Below are 12276 nucleotides of genomic sequence, written 5' to 3'. Positions count from 1 at the left end.
CTGACGCTCCACTTCCTCCTGAACTACTCCTTTCCCTCTCCTCTTCAGCTTCTCCTTCCTTTTTCTTCTCCTTGGGTGAAAGTCTAAGATGTCCCTCTCAGTGCAGTCGATTTATAGGCCGTGATAAATCTTCTCCCAGTGACCGGCTGCTGTGTCTGTACAGCAGCCCTGTTGTCAGTCAGCCAAACAACAGGCTGCACTGGCAGAAAGCAGTAATCCAATTTCAATAAAGACAAACCAAGGTCTTTCCTTTATTCATCCGCCTTGAGTAAATGCTCCGTCTCTTTCCAGCCTCGCCCAACACATGCTTGGGGTTTTGTATGAGGAGTAAGGAGGTATGTGTCCTTGGCAACCTCCTCTGAGGGAGGACAGAGTACAAAATGTGTATGTGTCCATATATCGTGTATATTGATCGCACACAGATGTGAGGAGGTTTGTTTTTATGGGAGAGTTGCAGAGGGGTTATCACACTAGTAAAAGTGTTGGGATGAGAGAGGCATCTCCGCTGAGTGACACCTCACAAAAATCTGATTATATTATCTCAGGCCCGATATGGCAAACTCTGTAAACCACCAACAGCACACTTCAAAGTGACATTAAATCCATCCACATTATAGATGACAACATGGCACCCTGCTGCAAGTACCCGTCTCATACTCAATCCCCGTAACAGCAATGTGCTCTGTTAATTGTCCTTGAAGCAAGAACCCCCAGCTGCTCGCTCAGTGTAAGTCACTCCTGATGGACAGTAGCTGAATACCAAGAATGTGAATGTCACCGCTGTGCTGCGTTACATTGCATGATGTGTTTTTGCTGAATTTTGTAAGCGAAGAAGTTTATTGAACTTAAAGCCACGATGTGTAGAATGTCAAAATTCTCGCTGCGGTATCAAAACACTGTGTTAGACAGCAGGTACATACTGACCCAGGTACACAGTGAATGAAGGGTTGTAACAAACACAGTCTGGACTGAACGTGACGGGGACTGTCCTTTTAGTACCAACAGAAAAAACATGTTAAAAAATGCTGTAATCAGAAAAATGTACACAGAGCGGCTTCCGGCTCAAATGCATCAGGAGCTACAGCATTAAAGTGGAGTACAATTTTTGCATTTTCGCTGATTCAACAGTTTTACTGAGTTTAAATGTCAAGGCAATTGGGGGGGTGATTGATATACATAAAAAGCACACCCACACCTGCTGAGACAAGTGCAAGACTGCTGCTGCTCGAACCAAGCCATGCCAGAGAAAGTGACTAGTGTAAAGCTCTATGAGTAACTGAAGAGTGAGAAATCTTAAGCTGTGTCCAAATTGGATGCTGTTGTACGGACCTGTACGAGTTCTGACCATGTTTTTGAGCATGCAGTGCATCTATACCGACAGTAATTTATCATGTGTATTTGAAAGTGGCAGCATGCATACTGAAGACCCTAGAGCTTTGAATACTGATGGGACAGCTTGAGGGGACTCTCAGAAAACAACCAATAAATTAAAGCAATATTATGTAGAAATAGTTGAAATTATGTAGAAATTGACATTTTGCGTGATTTGTTTTAGTTCAGTTTCTGAAATCTCTACCTTTTGTTTATTGTTGGATTCCCAAAAGGTACATTTTTTTCTTTGACTCTGGAATTTTACATTTGGTACGTAAAATTTGAACCTGCCTAATGTTCAAAAAGTCACCAGGATAAAGTCAAGCTGAATTTGAAAAATGTAAATGACACTGTCAGGCTGAAAACCAATGATCCGCTGATCTTTACAAATCCAGATGCAATAGTCTAACAATGGCACGGCCGTAGGTGCTGAATCGAATCGTGACCTTAAAACCATGAGTCAAATCAAAGTGTGGATTTGGAGAATAATGGCAGCCCTTGTTGTAAAGGAACGGGAAAAAGTCTCGCTTCTGTGACCCAGTTTTGGCAACCAGCTGAAAAAAACCCACTCTCTATGTTCTGGCTTAATACTGTCCCTGCATGCACTCCCAGCATATATCACAGGACTTATCAACTCAATTTCATGCCGACTGAGGCAACCTCTCAACGCCCATTGCCACACATCAGTTTGTGATGACAGAGTGGTAAAAACTAATACGTCAGCTGACAGCTGTTGGTGTAAAAACCATCTCCAGGGTCAAAATGCGAGCCCCATATTACGGTCTCTATGAAACCAGCCACTCGTAACCTCCGCTGGCCTGAAGGTGCTGGTAAACTTAATAACAACAAATCTGTAACTAAGGACCGTGTGAACTTGTGTGTGTGCTGGACGCTGGCATTCATTTCCTGCTGAAGTTTGGCACGTTGCGTCTGTCAGCGCTGGATATGAGGCTAATGTGTGGAGTGAGATTTACAAGAGACGTCAGAGCAGGTCTGCAAGCCTTCGCAACAGCCATGGAGCCTGGTGGCTGAACTGAGCTGCAGCTACATGCCTAAATGCTAACTCAGCATTTAGAAAAGGACCTATCATGTGTATTTCTGCGTAAAAAATCCAACATGAGGTAGCGCGACAGGATGAAATCATACCCAGGGTGGGTGTAATGAATGTTCATTACCGTCAGTCTGGGGGGAAGATTCTGGCAGGACTTGACAGGACATGACATTAGTCAGGAGAACAATGACGGTTGTTGTAAGTGAAGGGTACTTACTCCTTGGGTGGGTTGAGGTCTTCAGGTCTGGTCTCAAAAAACACTCGGACCTCCTCACACTGGGAGATGTAGACTGGCAGCTGAATGAGGGCCTGCAGACACAAAACGATAACAGGAAACCCTAGGTCATCACACATAATCACTTCAGTACACACAGAAGTCACCCAGAGGTTAATTATGGTGTTGATTGTGTGTCTGAGTCTCCAAAAACAAGCAGTTACTGCATACAGTTTGAAAGGGCCTTTTCAGACCCTTTCAGACTCGCAGGAGGCATGAAGCAACTTGTTCTCTGATGTTTATTTGTCAGACGTTTTACCTGACAATTGAACTCAACTGTCCTTTTAACTACCTGTGGACGATCTTCCCTCATGGAGGTTATACAGTTCACAGCTGTCTTTCCTTTATCACAGAGAGGTGATGTTTTTTTGATCACACATGTTCTCTGGATTTCTGGTTAATTACAAACATGTTGATAAAAGGTTCTCAGTCATCACGGTCATGGTAATTCTAAGAGCTGTATCGTAGGCGACTGGACTTGTTTCACTTTCTTGAAGACGTTTCACCTCTCACCCAAGAGGCTTCTTCAGTTCTAACTAACTGGAGGGAAGTTTGCAGGCATTTGACTTTTGACTTGAAATGCAAAATCTGCCATCATCATATGTACTGATGACACCACAGCAATATGAGTCTGACATACTTGGAACTTTGCACAATTCCAAATGAAGGTTGAAAACATTTCTCTTGGGAGGAGGCCTGTGCAGCCTGGACAGTCGTACGCGCTCTGTAGTTTCTCACATTTCTTCTTGTTTCTAATATTGATAGTCAATAATGAGACATTCTGGCACGATGGCTGCGCCGTCGCTCGTACGAGCCACTATTATCTATGATCAGATCAGATCCGCCCCCTCCATTGACTCTTTCCAGTCCAGGCTCAAAACTCACTGTTGTTCCCTCGTGTTCGAGGCTCATTTTTGACCTGTGCCTTTGCATACATGTTGTGTATTTGTGTCTGTGAGCTGTGTACCCAATGTTTATGTCTGTGTTTCTTGTATTTGTGTTTTCAGCCACCTACTGTCTGTACAGCACTTTGGCCAATGCGAGTCGTTTTCATTCATGAATAAATTAAGACTTGGCTTGACTAGTAATTGTATTATCCGCTGCTCTTCAATTTCAATTATGAAGAGCAAAAACCTTAACAGTTTCAGAACAAAAGCACATGAGTAAAATTAGTCGTTTTTGGTTCTCCTTTTGCAGCGTTCTTCAGTCACACCAGCTGGTTCTCAGCTCAGTTCATTGATCCGTCTCGCCTACCTTCCTCCCTAATCTTCTGCCTCTGTGGAGGATCAGTGGCAGCAGAGAGATGAGTCCTGACAACACTGCCGGAGATGAAAGACAAACAGCCACAGTCGTCTGTGTCTTTATTGGTGTGACCTCTCCCTCGCACACACTGCTAGTCATGTTATCGCACGGTCTCTGTCTCTTTTTGTTTTCTCCTGAGTCTGTTTTATCTGCTTCTTCTACCCTTTCGCCGCTGCCCTTTAGTGGACTGGTTGAAACAGATAATCACCTCAACGGCTTGATGCCCCGAACCAGAAGACAGAATAACTGACGCTAACGACCCCGTGGTGACTATCTCTCTTTTCGGCTCGGAGAGCTAGGCCATTCCTTCTCCTCACGCTGGCAGGCAAAGCTCAATGCCATCCATCAAGCTTCCTCTGCTGGCCTCTACCTCTGATTTTAATACTCCTAAGTGTTTCAGTTCAGTCCTTTAAGGGAGCAGAGTCTCTGTCTACCTCTCGCACTCTCTGACACACACTGATATAACGTCAGGGCTGACGGGTATGGAATGGGAGCCAAAGACCCACCAAGGTGCCCTTGTCCCATGTGCCACATTCGCCCGTCATACTTATGACTATAAGTTCATGCCAACAGCTTGTGTTGAAGGAGAGTGGGACTGCCGCCATGAACTATGAGTAGAACTTGTGTTTTGCATGTGCGCCTACTTACATGTTTGTTGATTCATGGTACATATAATATCGCTCGATTATTATGCACCAACACGTCCTTCTAAATCTCACTTTTTACAGTAGCTCCGTCCACATCCTGAGATCCCTCCAGAGGACTCCTCCCAATCTCTAGTCCGGCAGCCCAGAAGGCAGCGCTGCGCCTGAGGTCATAGTGCATCCAGAACAGGCCATCGTCTCCTTGAATTTATACCTCCCCTCGTGTCAGCCCGTGGCCCGTCCGCTCATTACAATTCTCCCCAGGGAGCAGACTGGAGGGAGGCTCAGGGTACATTACAGCAAATGGACTTTATGGGTGTTCTTTACAGCAGGCAGCATTAAGGTAATTGTGCGTGCCTGCTTGTGTGTGTGTGTGTGTGAGTGTGTGGGTCTGTGTGAGTGTGTGCACATGTGTGCTTCCTCTAAGGAAAAATAGGTAATGGAAATGAGAGATCTACTTGTGCATTCCAATACAGTACAATGCACAGTGACTGTATCTCTGCACAGTAACAACCAAGAAGTTTCAAGATCTTGTATTTTTACGTCGGTTATATCTCAAAAGGGCATCATTCACTAAAAACTGTGTCCATTTTTGAAAAAGGGCTGTGAATACGGACTGTTAGGAGCGTTTGCTATCAAACAAAGGCTGCTCTCCTCAGTTTTTGTTCTAATCAAACAGACTTTTTGATGCATTTCATCCAACCGTGTGACATTTCCAGTCATTTTAGCTCAGCAGTCTTACACTTGGCTTTATCCAAACAATCCTCGATTCCATGTTTTTTTTCCTTCTTTCTTTTCAATCCGACTGTGTTTCCTGACTCGAACAAAAACACAGGACTTTACAACCAGGGAATTTCCATATGAGTCAGGTTAAAGCCTCAGCTGTGCAACAGAAGGGCTGACTCTGCTCTTCCCCGAGAAAAACATGAAGTCTCACCTTGTCAACCCGACTGCATGCGGGGGCGGATAAAAATGGCACTTTGTTTTTGCTTACAGTCAAGTTCAGATCTGTTCCGGCGGTTACTGTAATACCCTGTATGCGCTGCCAACACTGCATTCTGAGATCTGACCTGCCACGATGCTATCACAGGGCCGAATGTTGTTTTGAATCGTTATCAGCCATGTGAGACGGACACTGTTGATGTTCGAGATGGCATCTCGCTCGCTGGCTGGCAAGATGTGTGACTTATCGCTGTCTGAATTTAGCAGCACGACAGGATTGTTTTCATCTCCACTGTACATAATGCTCTCACATAATCTGAGGTATTTGATCCTCACATATAACTGTAACTAAGTTCTTGCACAGCATAAAATCTTAAGAAGAAAACACCCCTCAGCCTTCAATCCTAAATAACTTTGACCAAACATGGATGTCCATCGAAGCCGATTCCAACAGGTGAATGCAATTTTTCAGACGTTTCCACAATAACAACCCTGCCTGCAGCACAGCATTGGTGTGGCTGTTATTCCCCATAAATATCCACACCCACAGTCACGAAACCAACAACTCCAACCCCCCAAACTCTATAAACTACTTATTTTTCAGATAAGTGGTTAAAGATGTTGCCTACACCAGCTGTACATTCCTTTAACCCCAGACGACACTTGGTGGAGTAGCTGTACAGTCACCAGCCCCTCCTGCGCTCAACTCTGTTTATCATACAATGTTTCTCTTCACTCCGAAGCCTCGCGGTTTGTTATTTTCATTCAGAGAGGAAGAATCAGGAACTAATTTGTATGGTGATGCTTCACGGAGAAGAGAAGTGATCCCGTGACAAAATAATAAAAGAAGGCATGAGTAAGGGCCAAGAAGTAACTTGTAAAAACATCCCCAGGTTTCCCCCCTCTCTCTCGGAGGCAGATGGAGGTGTGTATGGTTTTAGAGGCCCTGAGGCAAGCCTTTAAAATTGAACAAAAACACAACCTACAGGCTGTGGATGTGCTGACTGGAGCAAGCTCAGCAGCAACGAGCTCTCCGCCTTTGGCACAACTCACTGCTGATAGTTACCACCACAACATGAGATACAACAACAGCTCATCCTGCCTGGTATTTCTGAATACCAGAGCACTGTTTCACACCTAAACCATGTGACCTTGTGGGCAAGATATCCCTTTAGAGACACCTGATCATAAGCAGTAATCACCCCTGTTTGCAAAACAGACTCACTCCCTGGTTACTGCAGACAAACAGTGTCAGCCTAAATTAGAAAAATTGTTTTTTTTTATAAAACATTACGCTGAATTTACTTCAAGGGTGCAAAATGTTCTTCTTGTTGTTGCTAAGAAGCTGAGCATCAATCACAATGTACTCACGGAGGTTGCCGGGGTTACATTTCTGTCAAATTGTTGCAATTAGTCGCTAGCTATTGGCAGTTTTATGGTTGCAGTTCTGCTACACTGGAGACTCAGAATGTACAGTTACATTTTTTCACCCCTTTCTCCAGGCCGAATGATTAATCTCTTTGGTAAAAAGCCATGTAATGGGCTGAATAATGCACAGGTTTTACATTATCTGCCTTAAGTGGAAAGAGCTGCTGTATTTCATAACGGTTTACTAGACACCACCAGCAGATTACGACAAACTATTACGCTCAAAAAGAAACTGGGAGTCCATTGTGTTTTTTCTTCTGCCGCTGACAGCAACTTAACAGCATAAACACATAAAGTACATTAATAAATTCTCTTGTCCGCAGGGATCACTGTGGTTTACTGTACATTTGGGAGATGCAATGACATCTTCACATTTGGCTGCACAGAAACAGATTTTCTTCCTCATACACTATTGATCCCTTGAGAGAAATTCTCCTTTAGTTTGACTCCTTTAGCAGCGAGCTCACAGTCAGCTGCAGAGCACCTGGGGAGCTTTTAGGACACCTCAGCAGGGTCGACACTTTCTGTCACCAAGGCTTGGCTCCGGGGAGTTTAGCATGGCACAAACCAGACAGTGCCAGTTTAGAAGGGCAATGGCATTATTCATACAGCTGTTGTAGGAACAGCCCATAAATACAGCCGTTATGGAAATCTTGGAGTTTGCCCATGTGCTTAACTTTAATGAATATAACCGTGTGTTTGGATTTTTAACAACTACAGTGTCTGTGTGTCTGGATATAGCTAACAAATGAAGGGAATGACTTACAAATTGAGGACACAGACATGTTGTGACAAGAAAAACCACAAGACAGAAATTAGATGGTCAGGTAGCTCAGCGTAATCCTACACGTTCTGAAAGAAACAGCGACTCGTGCTGCTCGTACACACACAGAGGGCATGAAACGATTATTTTCCATTCCCCTGTTCATGATGAAGTTCATACAACGTGGGTGGGATACTTGTTTTCCTTTCCCACCAACCCGCTGTACTTTCTGCTTTGATTTCAGCTCACTGTGCTGAAGATGTAAAAGCTCAGAGGTCAGTGTAGCTTTCCCGAACCGCAAAAACATACGACCACAGCAGATCTCCAGGGATGCATTGGTCAATATACTCACCCTGCAGTACTCGTTGATGGGCCTTAGCCTTTTCATGGCCACATCTCTGATATGGCTCCTCCTAAACAGGATTTTCCCTGGAACAAAGCAGGAAAAACAGACTCAGAATCATAAAAGCCAAACTCATTATTTTCAGTCATTATTTGTGTCTGTTATGCACATAAAAGCAGTGTCATCAAATAAAAAAACAAACACTGAATTGCTTTTTCCATTTGGTTGACGCAATATCAAAAGCAACCTTAAAAAGTAAGGGGTCCACTGAAGGACAATAAGGACACAGTGGCTAATACAAAAACGTTGTTCGTGAATTAGCATGCAGACACAATACAGTCATGCCATCAATAACTCTGACAGCACAATAAGGTGGGTAAGGAGCTAGGTGAATAGCTGGCCTTTCCGAGTCATGAATAAATGATTTTGGGAAAGCAAATTATGTCTGCATGACAGCTTAAATGCTCCTTCACTGCTCTTATCTCCTGGCAAAAAATAACCCCAGGCACAGACGAGCCGGGTCGCCATAACAATAACAAGAAACGGCTACAAATAGGCCTCTTAAAACACTCTTCTAACTTCGCGGTATGTCGAAACTTTCAGAGCCAGCATTTATTCTCTCCTTGTTTTAGCTGCTGAAGTTTCTCCAATAAATTCAGCGAGACCGCTCTAATGCAAACATATCAACCGGGCAGGAAGTCAAGGCTGAAACGAGAGCCCGAACACGAAAAGGGGACATGTTTTGAAAAGTTACTGAATCAGCCCCATCAAGAGGTTAGAGTGTATCTAAAGCAGACTTGCTGAAACATGAATCTATCTCACAGGGGATCACCGCTGAGCAGTCAACCCCCCTACAGCTCCTCCATGTTTTCCATGTTACTAAAAATGTACTTCCTTAACTGAAAGCAGCTTAAAACCACAATCGTTTGTTCTGTTTGTGTGAGTGAGTGTTGGCTTATCGATGGCTGTTTGTGATCATCAGCGTCTGAATATGAATACTTATGTGTTGTGTTACTGCTGATCTTGTGACAAAGACTGGAGAATATAAAGATACATCAAGGGAAAGAGCTCAGAATACCTCAGATCCTTCACATCTTACACAAGAACCACAACCACCAACAACCCACCTCTGCACTCTATCGAACCACAGCAACCTACTGTACGAGTTACCCGAGTGCGTGACAAAAACAAAAGAAAAGACAAAGAGAAACAACACATGTTCACAAACTTTCTCTTTATAGTTTCACTTTCTCTTTATAAAAATACCGTTAGAGAGGAAAGCTAGAGTAATTATCTCGACGACAGACATTCGTGGTTCCCATGGGATGAATCCTACCAACTTCGGTGACGTCCTGACTTTTCATCAGGTGTGAATTTAAGTGGAGTGTGTTGACTGGATGGATTCCCATGAAATTTGGAACAGATATTCAAGGTCCTCAGAGGTTGAATAGGTAAGATTTCCACTTAGATGGTGAAATATCCCAACATCAGCAGTCTTGAGATTTTTGGAGTGCAAAGTCGAATTATTGGATGGGCAGCTAACATCACCAAGGTTAAAGATGATCAGATACCTTTAACTCTGCCAACACCTCTTTAACATTTACACTAAGGCTCAAAAACTATCATCCAGATTACAATTTGTCACAACAAGCCTTACAGCCTCCACAGAGCTGCTCACATTTACGTAGATGATGACATTTCTAACTCTTCCACATCCAGCAACAACAAAAGAATGAAGGATGTAGGAAAAAAGTGTGCATGGTCCGATGAGCCCTCATTCTCACCACATGTGTGCAGAAGAGAACAGCATAGTACTACACAAGGGAGGATATCAGATAAAGGATTAACTAGATGAAGAATGAGAGAAGACATTCCAAGTCTTTATGGTTTTGGCAATATCTTGCCAAAGCAGCCAAAAGGACACACCGTCTGGACAGCTCACGAAAACTGAAGAGATTTAAAAGTCAACCCCTGGATGCGTACATCTCCTCCTCCTCCTCCTCCCTCTCTCAGTCTGTTTCTTCCTCTCCACCCCTCGTCACTCCTCAAACAGAGAGCTTTCTTGACGGTTTTCCAAAGCTCTCAGGGGTCAGGGGAGAAGCACTGACTCAACACTGCCCACTCTGTATGCACGGCAGCTCATGGGTGCAGCCGGCTTGTTTAGGAAGGGAGGAGGAAGAGGGGGGAGAAATGCTGCAGCCTTTGAGCCACGGCTGAGGCAGGGTAGACTTTATGGCAAATCTCAGAGCCAGCTTTGACCAAGGGTATCAAACAACTTTTGTTTCCTGGGGAGAGTGCGGGAGGTAGATGGCGAGCAGAGACAGATAGAGATGGGAACACAGAGAGTCCTTGTTACACACCTCACACACAGAAAGCTGTTCTCAGCGCTCACCTCTTAATCACTGGGCTCAGCACACATGAATTCCTCCTGTTTTTTCACCCTACTTTGGCTCTTTTGGAGGATTTTTGAGTAGCTAAAACCTTTACATAACACCAAACTGTAGACTTAAAACATGGACTCAGACTTAAATCTTAAAGACTTGAGACTTGACTGTGTGTGTCGTAATTACTGCGTTCTTGGGTAAAATGCTGACTAAGGGCAGACACAACTTCATAAGCTAACATAAAAGACAGGTTTGCTACTGGTACACCACATTCAAGTAGACAAGAGCAGTGATTGCTTTCCCCTGCAGACGAGAGAGGAACGTGATATGAATCAGGCATAAGCAACAAGGTCGTTCTAACCATTTGGTCATTTTGTCTTTTTCAGTGCTTCACACAGGACCAACTTGGACTGTGGGATCCCCAGAAAATCAGAGTAACTGAAATAGCATGTATGATATCCATCATTAAGAGGAAAGGGGCAAAAAGTCAACCCTTATTACAAATTCATATCCTACTTCTGGGATCCAAGTTGACACAGGAGTATCACCTCTTTTATCATGCAGGGGCCCTAAAGAAACAGACCCACATTCCATCTTGGCTTTTGACTCGTAGCTTAAGAACCCCAACTTCAGATGATTGATCAAAAGCATATCAGCTCTTTTTCAAAGGCTGACCTGCTGACACTGCCTTGAAGAGCATCGCTCAGGGCTCTGGAGGAAACAGATCAAGTTTATCACTTCTATCTAAATGTCATGTACGAACATATCAAAGGAAAAGCGCCGTAAGAGGTACTGAGAAGACAGATGGCCTATAGGTACTCTGTACACAATCTTGAGATAGCAAAAGAGTGCACCTTCTGTATAAAAAAAAGATTAAGGGTTGGATTTAAATGGCTAAGATTTGGAATTGTTGGAACTTCAAAGGTTGAATGTCTTTTGGCCAAGCTTTTGGTGTGCACACCTGGCAAAGACGCAGCACACATTCTGCACTAATACACACACATGCAGACAAGCCACTTTGCTGATGTGGAGATACCAAATAAGTAAAAACAGCTCGGGGCCTTGAACAAACCAAACCAAGTAGGGAAAACCACTTCCGTGTCTTGTTATGATGGCCTCAGCCCACAGTCCAGACTTCTGCTCTGTGAGGCGAGTCTTTTTTTTCTTGGCTGACAGGAAAATTCTTCTGCAAATCAGGCAAATGTTAGCTTAGGATCCATCTCAGAGAGGTGTATGACCTGATCCAGGATCTAGGAGTAGTAATGGTCATTCTCTTAAACCTCAAATTATGCAGGCGCTGAGCAAATGTTTGCTAACGCCATTGTGCCACAAAAGCAAACAGTTCCACAGTGGCATTCCTAGAGGGTGCCATTTAGAGTCCAATTCTTTTTCTTTCTTTAACCATTGGCGTCTGCGTTGGGGACTTAGTGGCTTCATCTGGGGCATTTCGATGGTTATTTTCTTCAACAGAGAACCAGAGGAAGTCTCTATCAAACACCCAGAGCTTCATTTGAAGACAGGAAGAAAAAGCTAAGATCCTTGATGGGAAGAAGACAAAAATCTTAGAGAAAATCTAGAATTTCAGGGTGAAGTGTTAAAAACAGGAAGAAGCAGACAGAGTTTAGATAGATGAGGATTTGTAATAGTATCCATCAGTGTGACTTTATGCAGGGATAGTATGAAAAGCAGTGTTTTTCTATCTCTCTTCCCCCTTCCCCTCCTCCTACTCAGAGTTCATCAAACAGCCCGAGTGTGCGTGTGCTTTTGTGTGTGT

General features: G+C 43.8%; 1 protein-coding gene across 2 annotated transcripts in view; it reads right to left on the bottom strand.

Moving 5' to 3' along the window:
- The window catches only part of sh3pxd2b (SH3 and PX domains 2B), a 39409-nt gene that overhangs the window by 11903 nt on the left and 15230 nt on the right, over positions 1–12276 (bottom strand). For both annotated transcript variants that reach the window (XM_073479391.1, XM_073479392.1), the window contains exons 4-5: positions 8128–8204; positions 2640–2731 (exon numbers count right to left, since the gene is read on the bottom strand). In XM_073479391.1, coding sequence (XP_073335492.1) covers positions 2640–2731; positions 8128–8204 — 169 coding nt within the window. The remainder of the gene's footprint in view (positions 1–2639; positions 2732–8127; positions 8205–12276) is intronic.

This window comes from Pagrus major, chromosome 13 (genome assembly GCF_040436345.1).
Source record: "Pagrus major chromosome 13, Pma_NU_1.0".
NCBI classification, from domain to species: Eukaryota; Metazoa; Chordata; class Actinopteri; order Spariformes; family Sparidae; genus Pagrus; species Pagrus major.
This window is presented reverse-complemented; position numbering and strand designations above follow the sequence as displayed.